Source organism: Dryobates pubescens, chromosome 23 (assembly GCF_014839835.1).
Source record: "Dryobates pubescens isolate bDryPub1 chromosome 23, bDryPub1.pri, whole genome shotgun sequence".
In the NCBI taxonomy this organism is placed as follows: Eukaryota; Metazoa; Chordata; class Aves; order Piciformes; family Picidae; genus Dryobates; species Dryobates pubescens.
Window position 1 is genome coordinate 8,531,212 of NC_071634.1, and position 15,900 is coordinate 8,547,111.

A 15,900-nucleotide genomic window follows, 5' to 3' on the forward strand; every position below is an offset into this window, starting at 1 on the left:
CTCTCTGCTCAGAAAACTGTCCAGTTCTAGATTAAAGAGAGGATTAGGAAACTCACCTCAAGAGAAAAAGCTCTGGCAACATGACAATAATATTGAGTTACATCATGTCACTAATGCAGTACACTCACAGAAAAGTCTGCAGGAGGACATATAGAACACACTGGCATTTTACTTTGCCTCTAAGAGGAGGTTACAATTCTAAAACCTTGTTGGTAAATACATTTAAAAACAAAAACAAAACAAAAACCCCACAAGAATATACCTGGAGGTCCCCTAAAGGAGACTCTGGGATTACAAGAAATGACTTTGCAATGCACACATCAACAGGTTCCACAGAGGCCAAAGAGTTGTCACTGGTCTAGAGCACCGAACAGTTAAAAGCGAATTCGCCTGGGGGGGGGGCTCTGCTTCGCAACAAGACTCACACCTGAACATTTCTGGCATTAAATGGCTGTGTGCAAACACCACTTTTTGTTTTTTACCTCATTCTCAGTTAAGGAAGCTGAAGGAGATGAACTCTTGCTAAAAGCAAGAGTTGAAGATTCTGCTGCTGAAGCCCGATTTCGCTTCTTCAGAGGCTTACATGCATCGGACAGACTTTTCGTTGCTGTAAAATAATTCGGGTTTACAAAGTGAAGTTTGGCACTGGCAAAAAGTCATCTCCCTGAAGCCACTGAAATGATTCCTTCAGGCAAAGGAAGGGATGATTTAGGGTAAGGTCTGCTGGGCACCTAGGCAGGGCTGAGAGAACAGGAAGTTTGGGGTTGGCTCGATTTTTGTCTGCGAGTCCAATACGGACTACAAATGGCTAAGCAAGGTTTGCCGGGGGGGTTCTTTTGGCTAAGGCATGTTTACCCAGGGGGGTTTGGGGGTGTTTTGGGGTGGCTTTTTGGCTCATTTTCTATTAAAATCCAAACAACTTGTCACCTCCTGAAGGCAGAGGTAACAGTGATTTCCTCATCACAATCTGAGTACCACTAACACTTCAAGAGACAGGATACACGGGAGCCAGGTACCAGGCCTTATCTCTGGCACCTCATCACTTCTATATGGAGCAGAACTGGCTGAAGTGGACTCCTCTTATAAGACCTAGAGAGACATGCTCTTGTAAAAGTTACCTTACACTTGAGCATCATGAACAAGCCTGCCTTTTGCTCCAAGGTTATTTAGAGTCCCCCTCTTGCTCTCCAGGCTGCCTCCCACCAAGCACCACTGCAAAGGACTAAAATCCCAGCACTGCTCTTGTTTTATTGGGCTGATGATGCACAAGGAGGAAGTGGAGCAGCAGGATTTGTCATCCCTGCAGGGCAACAGCTTGGATTTGGTGCCATCCCACGGTGAAATTGTGAACTGCTGCTTGAAATCAGCAAGGCACAACTTCAGCCGACCAGAAAGGCTGCCAAATGGTGATGGTGAGGGACAGAGGGCATGCTCCCCCCCCTCCCAGCCTGTGGCACAGTGGCTGTTACCTTGGTGACTGCCAGCAAAATGTTACCCTGCTGTCTCTAGACAACCTGTTTATTTGAAGGTGATTGCAGTGAAAAAGTGACATCAAAACTTATTCTGACCACATTACCTGACTGGTTCTTTTGTGAAGAGGAGGTTTCTGTGACCTTAGAAGAGTTTGTTTTTGCTGTTTTGTCATTGCTTGTCTCCCTCTGTCACAAAAAGAAATAATAATAATAAAATAATAATAAATAAAATAAAAAAAAAACCCCAAACCCTCCTAAATGTAAGAGTGGTTGGATAAAACTGGTCTTTACTTCTGGGTTAGTCAAAAGAAAGTGGGCTTTACAATTAGCTGAATGGAAATGTAGTTAAACTGGTCCCATTTAAGGGATTTATTTTTTTTTCTTTTAGCATCAACCCAGCAACAAATGAGAAGAACTGAAGACCCCACACTATTGCACCATCCCACTTACCCAGCCCCCAAGTCACAGCAAAAAAAAAGGGGGAGCTCTAAATGGACACAACACATGCAAATCGCCTCTGCTAGTCCTTGGCTAAACCTGGTTGAGTCAAAGCCTTCGATTATTAAACTGCAGGATTAGGAGAAGAAATCTGAGAATAAACCCTGTGCAGATTTTTAAGGCTGGGAGAGCCTTGGCTCTCAACTCCACAACTTACAGCAGTGCCATTTTTTGGGGTCTTATTAGTATGGTTAAGGTTGTTTCAGCATTTCCAAAGCGAACCTCCCTGTTTTCAAGGGAGCACAACCACAAGATACACTTGGCTCCAGACTCAGAATTTCTCAGGACAAGCTTAGGCAGAAAACCAAGGAAGTTTTTGCCGTCATGAGATGCTGTTCCTTACACATCCCACCTTTTCTTGTCCCTTTTTCTATGTCACAGACTCACTCAAGTCACTGTCATTGTAGCCCACAATGCTTAACCCTGACAAACGCTCGCCTGCTCAGTAATTCTACCCAACAGAAGGTTTTACCCAGGTTTCAGATTCTTCACCTGACACTCAGGTTCAGAAACTGTGTGCAGTGTATACCTCAAAGACCAGAGAAATGCTTGCCTTGGTGAAAATAAAGATGAATGGCTGCTGTGCTACAGAGGTGATACACTGTGCTTTGACTTCTCAGCAGGCTAAGGTGCCCCACCATGAATGCAACTGCAGGCTCCCCAGATGGGTGGTTAAGATTTCTGTTATCCTGCTGTGTTAAAACGATAGGAAACCTACAGCCTAACTGACTCAAAGCCTGCTCTAGAACCCCCACTTTGTTAATCACAGAACGGGTTGGGTTGGAAGAGACCTCCAAAGGTCATCTAGTTCACCCCCCACCTTGCTGCCAGCAGGGACATCCTCCACTAGATCAGGTTGCTCAGAGCCTTGGTGAGCCTGACCTTGAGTATCTCCAGGGATGGGGCCTCATCCACCTTCCCTGGGCAATCTGTTCCAGTGTTGCAGCACCCTCATGGTGCAGAACTTGTTCCTAACATCCAATCTAAAACTCCTCTCCTCTGATTTCATGGGCACTTAATACCCATCATGAAAGCACCTAATGAATGTATTACTTTTCCAAAGCTTCCAGATGGGTACTTGTGACTTCAAGTTGCTTTGTGTGAAAACATTCTGACTTTGTAAACAAGAACTAAGGACAAAGTATTGTTAACAAGAACAGGATAAGGCACAACTCTCATGCAAGAAGTAGAATGTCATTAAAAAATGAAGGCATTAAAGCTCCCCCTAACCCAACTGATGGTAACAAAAGCCTGCAGGTAAGCTGGGGAGAGCAGAAAGAAGGTGTAGGGTTAGTGTTTGCTTGTCTGAATCATTACACAGACACTCCCACTGACACTCAATTGTTTCACTAAGCAGCAGCACGTACAGCTACAAGAACCCTGGGCTGGTAAAGGCAGGAAAAAGACTAAGAGATAATTCATAAAAGGAAGCAGAAGGCAGCAACCACTCTACACCACCTGTCCCTTCAGGGGATAGAAGCACAAACACTGCTACATGCATTTAGAGTTCCCCAAATCCCCAGTATTTACACACAGCAGCCTCCTTCTGACTAGTTCTGCTCAACAGATCCCACAGAGGACAACACTCCTCAAATGCACCTGAGTAAATCAATGCTATTAGTGGTATGGATCTTATGGGAATCCTTCCTCTCATTTATTTATTTCCCTGTCAATATCCACTGCACCACAGCAAGAGAGACACCAGAACCTCCTCTGCAGCCACCTTTCATTCCACTTGGGGTAATGTAGGCTAATGGCAGTGGAGAAATGCTGGTGGGACAGGAAAGTAACAACTTCAGGGACAGACAGAACAAGAACTTTGCAGCAAGAATTAATTACATTATGGAAACTTAATTATTCCAGGGACCTAGTGTTAATTTAGATCAATTAGTCAAGTTTTAGAAGGGTCTAAACCCTTCTCCTATAATCTGAGATGAATACCCAATGACTAACCTGTTAGAGCAAGAGGTGCAAAACCCAGTTTTGGTCTTTTGACAAAGGTAACAACCCTTCTCTAAGGATTATTTTTGCCCCTTGCTAATTAGTTCATTAAGCCTGACAAGCTGAAACTCTATTTTTTATACTGAACTCTAACCAAGCTGCCTGAATATGCACAGAGCTACTAAAATATGCAGCCTACCAAACAAACTGGCAGCTACCAAGGTGAGCTCTGCACTGGATTTAAGAAGCCATCCCTCCAACTTTCCTTACATTGGCCTGGTTCATTTCATTGCTGCACCACTCCAGTCCTGGAATACTCACACTGCAGTGTGATCCTCTCAAAGCAGATCTGAGAACACTGCCAGTTAAGCTTTCTGCACAAGTAAAACCCCTGAAGTTCACTGCTCTCTAGGCATGACTGAGCAACCCCATGCTTACGTCTCTACAACACCTAAGCTGTGTCCATATCCATAGCTTAAGTGACCTCTGGAAAGAAAATTCCTTCCCACAAGCCAGCTCAAGTGAAAAGAAGCCTGTGACTTGTGCACTAAATATGCTGTAATAGTCATTGCAGTTTCCTAACTGAAGAAATGGGCCAGCATGTCACCCTCACATGCCCTACAGGCTTCCAGCTGTAAAAGGGTTGGGGGTTCTGCTTTGCTTTCCTCTCTCCCCCTCCTGGGATCTAAACTAAGTACTGACTAAAGATAGGATTTATTTAGCATTCTTGCATTCTTCCCTCCTGGAGTTGAGAGATGTAAGAGAACTGCAAAGCACAAGAACACAGAAAGGTGATGCCCCTGCACACTCCTTCAGCACCCAGATTTCCTCAGCACACACTTTCACCACAGTTTAAGCAACAAAGTGCAACTCGTCACAGCTCCATCCTCCGAACTAAACACCTTCCCCCCTCCTCCCCACTTCCCCCCCAGCAACAAGCTCCCACGTACCTCAGCATATTTCAAACCCTTTGCTTTGATACACAAAGACATTACTCTTCTTTTTTTTTTTAACTCCTGGAAATGGAAATGCTGACAAACTTTGCAGCACTGTGATTGGTGCTGCTGCAAATCAACCCAAACAAACCCCCGACATAATTACCTTCCGATTATTCTGCTTATCCATCCTGAGTCTTTTCCTAGGAGCTTCCTGAACTTCAAAATCTTCTGTAGGTTCCTTTGTCCTCTTTTTTTGGTTTCTTTTATTTCCATGTAAGTTACCTTGGGATGGGGGATGGGGGAAACTTACATGAAAAATAATCTAAGACCCGCTTTCAAATTATTTTTGAACTGATCTAGTTAGTTAAAAGTTACTTTGCTTTCAGTCATTATTTTAAACACATGGTTAAACATTAAAACAGTTTGATGACCTCTCAATGCTTAAGGTCTGGGTTCTGGTGCTGAAGACTAACTCTAGAACACATCAACTGCTTCAGATGAGTCACTTGAGAAAGATGAATCTACCCAAGCACTAGTTTAGGATCTGAATATTACTGCCCAGCAGCTGTTCCGCCTGGGCAGGCTGCACATGATTGATCTATAGAGCTTTTAACTCTCCTGTCACTCTGGAACAGTGTCTTAGCACTAAAATGGATTTTTAAGTCTCCTCTTAAGCCTCCTTTAAGTTCTTCAAATGATACAGATGAAGATATTTGTGACACCTATTAAGGGGCCTCTGGAAAAGACAAGATATCACCAACAGTGGAGATTCATTTTCTCTTTCCAGTATGGCAGTTCAGACTCTATCAAGCTGACTTCTAGTTTTACTGGAGATGGTAAGATCCCCTTCCTTTGTGAACCAAAATCCTAAGAACAGATCCCATTGGTCACTGTAAACCAATGGACTTATATTCAGGTATTTAGACAATTGTCCACTGTCAGGCCCAAGCAGCTGCTGAACTGCAGAAGGTCAGTGACCTACACACCCCTTCCACAGGTTGTTTGCACTCACTCTACCTCAAAAAGCCAGGTGAAGGTTTAGGAAGTGGTCTGTTTCAATCAGGATGAAATCACAACATTATTATGCTCTCCAGTACGCTCTGAAGCTCAGCAGCACAAAGATTACAAGCTCCAAGGGCACAAATCTGTTAACTGAAGATTGCCCTAACAGCTACAAGCATTCTATTCCAGTGGGAACAAATAGCTGTCAGGATTCAAACTAGAGCAACCTGGAAACAGGGATCGTTTTCAAAGTGAAATAGGAATCATTTCCAAATTAACATTCTCATCTAAATGACCTAGGCCAGAGGCTATCATCAGATTCTGAACCCACTGAAATGGCTCCAGGAGAACCTGCTACTTACAAAAAGCCAGCAGAAGGAAATATAAAAGGTAATTCCCACAATATTCTTCCAAGTTTAAGAGCAGAGGATTTGGGGAGGGGAATGATCAAACTGAGATGGTTTTTACCAAGGTACACAATATATGTAACTAGAAACACCTGGTACAGGTACAATTTCCATTACAATTTCTTGCAATATGACACTGAGGAAGGTGAACAAAATTCAGCACTACAGCGTTTAGATATTTAATCGGGGATCCATTAAAACGCTAACGGCAAGGAAGACAACAGCTGAGAGAAAAGAAAGAGATTATGATAGGTGGGTGATTATACATGTCAAAAAATACACTCAAGAGCTACTTATAATGATGAACTATTTGCACACAACACAAATTTCAATTACTTCTGGATCTTGATCTCCTTTTAGGTGAGTCTTGAAACACTTTACGTTTGGCCTCTCCAATATTCTTCACTGATGAACCTTGAGAGATACAGAACGTGGGGAGGGGGGGGGGGAATGTTTTTAAAACTGAGATCCAAATATTTTGACACTTTAAAAGTTTAAAAAACTTTGCAAATTTTCCACAAAATGAGGTTATTTCACACGCACACACACAAGAGTTAACAAAACTGACTGCCAGTTGTTGGGGGGGTTTGGGGAAGTTGGGTTTTTTTTTTATACAAGTTTTTCCAAGTCTCACAAACTTTCAAACACTCCCTCTCATTCTTGTCATTGCCCAAAGCAGCACCTCTTGGCTTCTAATGCTTCCAGTAGCACAGAGTGGTTTGGGTTGGAAGGGACCTCCAAAGGTCATCTAGTCCAGCCCCCCGCTCCCTGCAGAGGGCAGGGACATCCTCTCACAGTGCTGTAAAGCCACTGGCAATTTGAAATCTTAGAGCTACTTCAATTTGATCCAGAGGTCACCATGCAAATAAATGCCAAACTATCTCTCCCCTTCCTCCTTTTCCCAAATAAATGACTCCAAGCCCCCTCCAAATATTTTGCAAATTGAGACTGAGCAAAAGCAAACTCTAAGACAACAGCAACCAAAAAAAAAACCCCAAAAAGAGAGAACCAAAAAGGACAAAAAGACCCCCCCCAAAAAAAGCATTGGAAAATAAAAGACAAAAGAAAGGTGTTTGCAATCTGGTATAATGCCCTAAAAAACTTGGAGCAGCAACAATAAAATGCCAAACAGATCAAAAAGGTTTTGAAGGCAGTTTGGAATGCTTCTTCCTGAGTGGATGGTGACAGGAGGGAATAGACTTTGGGGATGTTGGACCAAAAGGTGGAGCACTGCTTCAACGTTTTTAACCGTTGCCTGACTAGTCTCTAAAACAAACAAACCAACAAAAACCCCCACAACAACTCAGATTTTTACTGGTCTTCCTTTCCCACCATCCACTCCTAACAGGCAGTGGATGCAATGGCAGCTGCTTATGGGCAGAAGAAGAATGAGAATTCAGCAATCTCTAAACAGCAGGTTTACATAGAACAACTTTTCAGAACAACGAGCAAGAAAATGTAGACTTGAAGGGTTGCGTTTATTGTAACCATTGGCATTCCTTTGCTATTGGCACAAACACCACCAAGAATTAAAAGTGGAAAACAGGGGAAGCTGTTTTCCCTACAGCTCTGCAAGGTGTGCTTAGTTTAACACCACTAGGGATATCAAATTTAGTTAGAGTACACTAGCACAGTTTTACGTTTACCAGAGTCTTCTTCAGATTTGGGAGAGGTCACTATGGCAAACTTTGTGTTATAGCGAGCTTTCTGTTTTTCACTAAGCATGTTCCACTGTGATTCCAGCAATTCTTCAATCTCCTCACTTGAAGCATCTGGATGTTCAGCAACCACCTACACATGCAGAAATAGGGTTGTATTAACAAAAACAAGAGGTGACCATCAAAAAGGTGTACAAACGTTTTGCTCTGGAAAGCTGGAGGCGAGCAAGTCAGCTCTCATTTCTGCTGCAGACACAACTAGGTTCAAACCTTCTGTACCCATTTTTGCTCTGAATAACCAATTCCCCCTCTCTCTCAAAAAAAAAATAATCTATCAGCACAGTCAGAATTATCAAGAATAATTTTGGAAGCATCTGTTTCACAGAACATTAGAGATCATCAAGGCCAACTCCCCTGCCAGGGCAGGGTCACCCAAGGAAGGTCGCTCAGGAACACATCCAGGGGGGTTTTGAATGTCTCCAGAGAAGGAGACTCAACAACCTCTCTTGGCAACCTGCTCCAGGGCTCCAGCACCCTCACAGCGAGAAAGGTTTTCCTTATGTTCCCATGGAACATCTTCTGCTCCAGCTTGCACCCATTGCCCCTTGTCCTAACATTGGACATCACTGAGCAGAGCCTGATTCTGTTCTCCCAACACTGCACCCCTCAGGGTGCAAGCCTCAAGAGCCCCAGCTCCCTCAGCCTTTCCTCAGAAGGGGGATGTTCTACTCCCTCCTAGCTTGAATAACCACTTCTCTCTAAATCTATCAGCATATTCAGAAGCATTAAGAATCATTCTGGAAGAACCTATTTGCCTTTTAACAGCCAAAGAAAGAAATGGAGTAAGTGTAAATCTTTGTCCTGTGGCCATTAAATAAATGAAATGTTTGAATTATTTCTTGATGAAGCTGAAATCTACACCACAAAAGGCAAACAAGCAATGCTGGAAGATATGCTTGCCTATAAAAACACCCATCAGTTCATTGGAGAACTGATTTAAAGACAGAGCTCTTTGCTTAGCAGAGAGATTTACAACAAGCTCACATCTGATGCAACATTCTCCTGTCTTCATTCATCATTTCATACCATGTATATGAATATCAGGAACTCAAAAAGCTGTGCATCTCTTCTGTAGAATGCAAGAATGACACACAGAAGCTATCAATATGGGATTTAAGAGAGCTGCTGGAAGCTAATACAGCAGTATTAAAAATAAATTAGGAACCACAGAATGGCTCAGGTTGGAAGGGACCTCAGAGATCATCGACTCCAACCTCCCTGCCATGGGCAGGGACACCTCTCAACCAGACTCGGCTGCTTAAGGCCTTAGTCCAGCCTTGCCTTGAACACCCCCAGAGAGGGGGCATCCACAACCTCCCTATTGCTTATTGCACCAGCCTCATACTGAAGAACTTCTTCCTAAGATCCAGTCTAACCCTGCTCTGCCTCAGCTTCAAACTATTCCCCCTTGTCCTGTCTCTAGACACCCTTATAAAAAGTTCCTCTGCAGCCTTCCTGTTGGATCCCTTCAGGTATTGGAATACCTCCAAATTTCCAGCAGCTCCTAATTTCCATACTTCTACTTAAGGAAAACCACATTTGATCTTTGTGAAAGAGATCTTGAGCAAGATCCTGAGGCCTTGAGCAACCTGCTATAGTGGAAGGTGCCCTTGCCCACGGCAAGGGGGTTGGAACTAGATGATCTTTAAGGTCCCTTCCAACCTAAGCCATTCTCTGAATCTCCAAGGAGAATGCCCAGCAGTATTCTCCAAAATCAGTTCCCAGGATACCTACTAGAAATAATGCCTCAGGTATCTGGATGTGTATGAAAATCAAGCACTTCTCCCAGGTCCTTATTCTAACTATGCTACAGAACACATGGAAGATGTTTTCTTGGATCTGGGAATTAACATCACTGTAGGTGTGGAAAACATGGCAATCAGAACAGGCACATCCCAGCTCAGCCAGGCTAAGCATATTTCCATCACTCTTACTTGTCTTGATGTTCACCAGCTCCCTACACATATGGCAATCCTCAGCTGCACACCCTACTAGTGAAATTCTTTCTTAATTTACTTCAAAACAGCTGCCAGGCCCACATCAATGAATCAACGTCAGCAGAGCTGCCTGACACTCACTTTTACCTCCAGTCAGACACCCCCTTCCAGCGATTCCTCTGGTTAGACTCCCCAGAGGAAGCCCAGAACAATTCCAGTAGTACATAACAGAGCTTTACTCCTCTGGTAACAGCACAAAACACTTACTGCATCTCTAGACCACCAAAGTGCTCCAAGCTTTCAACACCTCCCTCAGGGAAGCTTGGCTCTTAAATCATTAGAAACATTTGCCAGCAGTTCATCCACTCTTCCAGCAGCCATCATTCATTTACAAAACTCCCAGCTATTCCTCATTCTCCTATCCCCCCCCAAACCAACACAAAAAGTAGAGAACAAGTAAAGCAAACTGACAGATGACTTCTGCTGCACAAAGTCAGACTCCACACAAGGCACTTCCAGAGGAGTTTGTGATTATTAGAGGCTCCTGAGAGCAGTCTTCAGTCATTCCTTGCCATCCACTTCCATCCCTTCCCAAGTCTGGGGGGGTCAGAGAGCTTTTTCAGGGTCTATAGTTTGCCTTTCCTCTAAGTAATAGCAAATATTACAGTAGCCACACACTAAACTCTCAGATGCCACCAAGTAGCTCAAAACCAGGTCTGGTTTTCAGACAGTGCTACCATTCCTAAAGCATCAAAACACTTCCAACAGCAACAAAACAAAACTCCTGGATGGAAAGCAAACCATGCAAGTTGAAGCAAATAAGCCAAACAGAAGGTGAAACTCCAGATCCTAGTTTGAATTCAGTGTCCATCATCCTCCAAAGGCACAAACCTGCCATTTGCAAAGCACCATGACAGACTACCAGTGCTAAATGAACTCAGGTCACTCAGGCTCTGGGCAAGAAGGATGGACATATAAGATAGCTATCTCCCCACTCAGCCAGTTAACTTCAAAGCAAGGAACAGACAAGCCAGGTTCTGCTGCCCTGATCAGTTTGAGGGGCTGTTATCTGCAGTTCCCTGGTACCCGCAGGTTTCATAACCTCGCTCTGTTCTCTCCACAGAAGTGCTTCTGTGCTTATGGGAATAGATCACACCATCAGGTGGATCTGGGGTTTTAGGAGTGATCTTAGGAGAAGGTACTCAGGCAGAAGTGGCAGAATGCCTCCTTGCTTCCTTCTACTTAAACTCTGTGACATTTGCCACTACCATCAGTGCGATCTTCAAGATTTGCAGCAGTGTCTCCCAAAATGACACTGGAGACAAAGCAACTCCTCAGTGGTCAGTGCTGTCATAACCTTTAGCTTTTCCATCTCTTAATTTAAGAGCTGCAGTACAACCATAGTAGGGAGTGAAGCCTGGTAACTGGCACAGAAAATACAAACAGAACACCAGACTCAGCATCTCTCTTCTGTGGAAGATGTTTGGCTACGAGTCCACAAGCCCAGACTTCCACAGAAATAATCTCATCTCACTCAGTATTGCACAAGACAAAGGCTGGGGACTGATCTGTTGGAGAGCAGCTCTGGGGAAAAGGACTTGGGAGTCCTGGTGGACAACAGAATGACCATGAGCCAGCAATGTGCCCTTGTGGCCAAGAAGGCCAATGGCATCCCAGGGTGTATCAGAAGGGCTGTGGCTAGTGTATACCGATCAGAGAGGTTCTCTTCCCCCTCTGCTCTGCCCTGGTGAGGCTGCATATGGAATATTGTGTCCAGTTCTGGGCCACTCTGTTCAAGAACAGCCTCAGGGAACTGCTTGAAAGAGTCCAGAACAGAGCCACAAAGATGCTGAAGGCAGTGGAACATCTCCCTGCTGAGGACAGGCTGAGGGCTTGGAACAGAGGAGCCTGAGGGGTGACCTCATTCATGTTTATAGAGATGTGCAGGGCAGTGTTGGGAGGATGAAGCCAGGCCCTGCTCAGTGATGTCCAGTGATAGGACAAGGGGCAATGGGTGCAAGCTGGAGCAGAGGAGGTTCCATGGGCACAGAAGGAAAAACTTTCTCACTGTGAGGGTGCTGGAGCCCTGGAGCAGGCTGCCCAAAGAGGCTTTGGAGTCTCCTTCTCTGGAGACGTTCAAAACCCACCTGGATGTGTTCCTGTGTGACCTGCCCTAGGTGACCCTGCTCTGGCCTGGATGATCTTTCAAGGTCCTTTCCAACCCCTACCATTCTGTGATTTTTGCTACCTAGGTTAAAGGCCAAGAAAACACCCTGTTGCAATTACCCAAGAGAGATGATCACTTGCAGAAGAACTGGAAATAGAACTCTAGTCTCTCAAACACAAGATATAAGATTTACCCATACAGCTTTTCATAAGAAACATATCAACACCTATATTTGATAGCCTGGCTACAAACCTCTTTCCTTTCTGGAGCCAGCAGACTGACCTGGCAGTGTTGTTCTCAATTTAACCAAAGCCACCAAGAGGTCCAGCTAACACTGTGTTCATTTTCAGTTTAGCTTAAGCTCTAAAATGATCTTAAATTGAACCACAACTAATTGAATTCCATACAACAGAATCTGCTTCTCAAGTCTTTTGTACAAAGTTCTTGTCTGTTCCTGTTTGCTAACACAAACAGCCCCTAATGATGTCAACCACTCAGTAGCTAAAGAGTGTGGTGAAGTCACCACTGTTTTGCTCCTTCTGGATTATGGAATGGTACAACTCCAAGGAAACATGACACCTGGTGCTTCTTTCAGCACATGGAATCATACTGCAGGTGGAGCAGGGGATTGGAAGGAAGCAAAATGATGGCAATGATTTTAAAGTAATGAGCTAGAAGAGCAGTACTGCTTTTATATTCTAAGAGAAGCATTGAGATTAAGGTATTTATTTAGTCTACCTTGTCTTGGAGTTTGTTCCTCTCAAGAGGACCTAACTTCTGTCCCAACACATTGCACACTGACAGCAATTTTAACAAGCTTTGTAACTAGCTGCTTTTGAAACTCCTCTTTGACTCTAGGTAGGTAAATCACCACAGAAAGGTTTGGGCCAGAAGGAACCTTCAAGATCATTCAGTTCCAACTTCCCCTGCCATGCCCAGGGACACCTTCCACCAGCCCAGCCTGCTCAAGGCCTCATCCAACCTGGCCTTGAACACCTCCAGTGAGGGGGGCATCCACAATCTCCCTGGGCAACCTGTTCCAGTGTCTCAGGTTGTTTTTGAGGAGCTCAAAGACAAGTGAACACACCAAAGGAACTGAGCCACATCTTGAGACCGAACATCCAAGCTAACTACAAGCAGATGTGCCATTAAGAGCATAACTTTGTTCTATTTGCCTGAGCATGGGTATGCCTACCTACTGTATTTTAGGTACATTAAAGAAATACTATGCCTAATACAAGATACTAACATGACTTTTGCTTAAAGTACAACGGCATTACTAAGAAGTGCAATGGCTTTAGCACCATCTTGTTTATATTCATCTACATTCCTTCCATTCTCTGTTCCTGCCTAGACTAAGATTTGATGCAAGCACGCCTAGTCAAGCCCAGAGTACTACTGGTTCTCCAGCAACACCTAGTTTTTGTCAAGTCAAGAAGTTTCTTGAAGTACAGAAGGGAGAAGAGGACATCAGCAACACTTACAGCTAAGAGAGACTAACCTCATCTCTGTGCTTCTGACAAAAGACCAAGAACTGAGACACTGCGTCGCCCTTTCTGCTTCGCGGAGTAGACGCTGCGGTTTTCTTTCTACTGAGAGGGGAGCCTAGCCCTCTTTTGGGTTCTGCCTGTTCAGATGACTTTTGAGGAGTAGCATTCTTAGTCCCCAACTGACTGCTTTCTTGCGTATCATCAGCGGCAGACCATTTTGCTGTCCTTCTCCTCCTCTTGGTAGGAATGCCAGACTCCTTCAGCGACTTCAGCTCTCGAGTGCTCTCCTCGTTTGAGAATGACGACTCATCCAGCTCCTCCAGCGGCTCCACAGCAATGCCAACCTCCTTGGCCACCTGAGGGTTGAGGTGAGGTCTGTCCCTAACATAGATGAAGGTGTACTTGGCCTTCCGTTCTTCCACTGGCATGCTCACTGCTTCGCTTGCCTGTTTAACACCCATCTCCCACTGCGGCCGCAGCTTCCCCGTAATGGGCTTTAACATCTGCAAGAGAAAGGCCCCAAAAGGGGTGAGGAATGGGCCCACCTGGGACTTCAACATGCCACAAGCCTCACAAAACATTCCCAAGGCACTCAGAGTCATGGATAGGTGGAATTCAGACATTCAAAGGGACCTGTGTTTGGGAGTGATTTGGGTTTTGACAGTGTTGATTTGCTGTTGGTGCTGATTTGGCAGCGGTTTTGTGTTTGGGGGTAATTCTGTATTTGGTGGTGCTGATGGGGCAGTGGGTTTGTATTTGGTGGTGCTGATTGGGCAGTGGGTTTGTGTTTGGGAGTGATTTTGTATTTGGTGGTGCTGATGTGGCAGTGGTTTTGTATTTGGGAGTAATTCTGTATTTGGTGGTGCTGATGGAGCAGTGATTTTGTATTTGGGACTCATTTTGTATTTGGTGGTGCTGATTTGGCAGTGGTTTTGTGTCTGGGAGTGATTTTGCTGTTGGTGCTGATTTGGCAGTGGTTTTCTATCTGGGAGTGATTGTGCTGTTGGTGCTGACTTGGCAGTGGTTTTCTATCTGGGAGTGATTGTGCTGTTGGTGCTGATTAGGCAGTGGTTTTCTGTCTGGGAGTGATTTTGCTGTTGGTGGTGCTGATACCATGCACAAATCCATGACAAAGCAGAATAGTACTGACTTTAGCAAGGGTGGTAAAATCATCACGTTCTTGGCATCTGCAAGTGAAATGTAAGGCTAAAAGGCTCTGCAAGCCAAGCTGTTTGTGAAGCTTTCTAGAGGAACTCTTCCCATCTGTACATCTCTGGAACAGTAAAAGCAAAAGCTGCAAATCTTGTCTGATGCGGCAGCCTCTTACCTTTATTTTCTCTGCTTTAGTGAGGGCTTGCCTTGCACTTTCCTGGCATAACTGTTCAAATTGGTCTTTTTCTTTGAAGGGCACAAGGCTCTTCTCAAATATCCAGGCTCGCTCTGGGGCATCTCCAAAAAACTGGACATGATATTGACGGAAGTTCTTTCTCTGGCCTGAAAATTAAAGCATAAATGCAGTTAAGATACGACTCAGCTTATGCTCTGCACTGTCAGACTTGAAGTCTTTTGTCAGCTGCTTTAGTTGTCATGACAAAAGCACAGCACAACTGGTTAACCTTTCAGAACCCCACTTAACCAGCCTGAAAGTCTCTGAGCTGGAGCAGGTGAAGCTTAACACAAAAGCCCAATGGTTTAGTTCCGAACAAGGACGTGTGTGAAGGTTACAATCATCTGTCTGTGCTTTCCATGTGTAATACCTTACATATGTAGGCTTGGATGTTCCTAAAAATACCAGGTTTGGAGAAGGTTGCCAGGCTTGGGCAGCCTGTGCACTCAGCCTCACCTCTGATCCTCCTAACTTGGTCTTTTCATATCGTTGAACAGAAACACTTCAGCAATCACAGCTTAAGAGACTCAGAGACTTGTTTTGGTTGGAAACGACCTTTAAGATCATTGAGTCCAACCATCCTCTAACTCTACCAAGGCTGTTGCTAAATCATGTCCCTCAGCACCACATCTCTGCTTCTTTTCAACATCTCCAGGGATGGGGATCCAACCACCTCCCTGGGCAGCCTGTTCTGGTTTTTGAGAATCCTTACAGAGAAGAAGTTTCTTCTTATCACAGGATGGCTTAGATTGAAAGGGACCTCAGAAATCATCCGCTCCAACCTCCCAGTCATGGGCAGGGATGCCTCTCAGCTAGCTTCTGCTGCTCAAGGCCTCATCTAACCTGGCCTTGAACACCCCCAGGGAGGAGGTATAAACAACCTCCCTGGGCAACCTGTTGCAGTCTCACCACTCTCGTACTGAAGAACTTCTTCCTAAGATGC

The 15,900-nt window shown here is 44.6% G+C and overlaps 1 protein-coding gene across 1 annotated transcript in view; it reads right to left on the reverse strand.

The window, feature by feature from the left end:
• Window positions 1–15,900, reverse strand: part of NSD2 (nuclear receptor binding SET domain protein 2) — a 78,054-nt gene that overhangs the window by 30,785 nt on the left and 31,369 nt on the right. The window contains exons 4-10 of the mRNA XM_054172400.1: window positions 14,898–15,064; window positions 13,582–14,073; window positions 7,905–8,049; window positions 6,595–6,672; window positions 5,013–5,131; window positions 1,577–1,658; window positions 483–607 (exon numbers count right to left, since the gene is read on the reverse strand). Of these exons, the coding sequence (XP_054028375.1) occupies window positions 483–607; window positions 1,577–1,658; window positions 5,013–5,131; window positions 6,595–6,672; window positions 7,905–8,049; window positions 13,582–14,073; window positions 14,898–15,064 (1,208 nt within the window). The remainder of the gene's footprint in view (window positions 1–482; window positions 608–1,576; window positions 1,659–5,012; window positions 5,132–6,594; window positions 6,673–7,904; window positions 8,050–13,581; window positions 14,074–14,897; window positions 15,065–15,900) is intronic.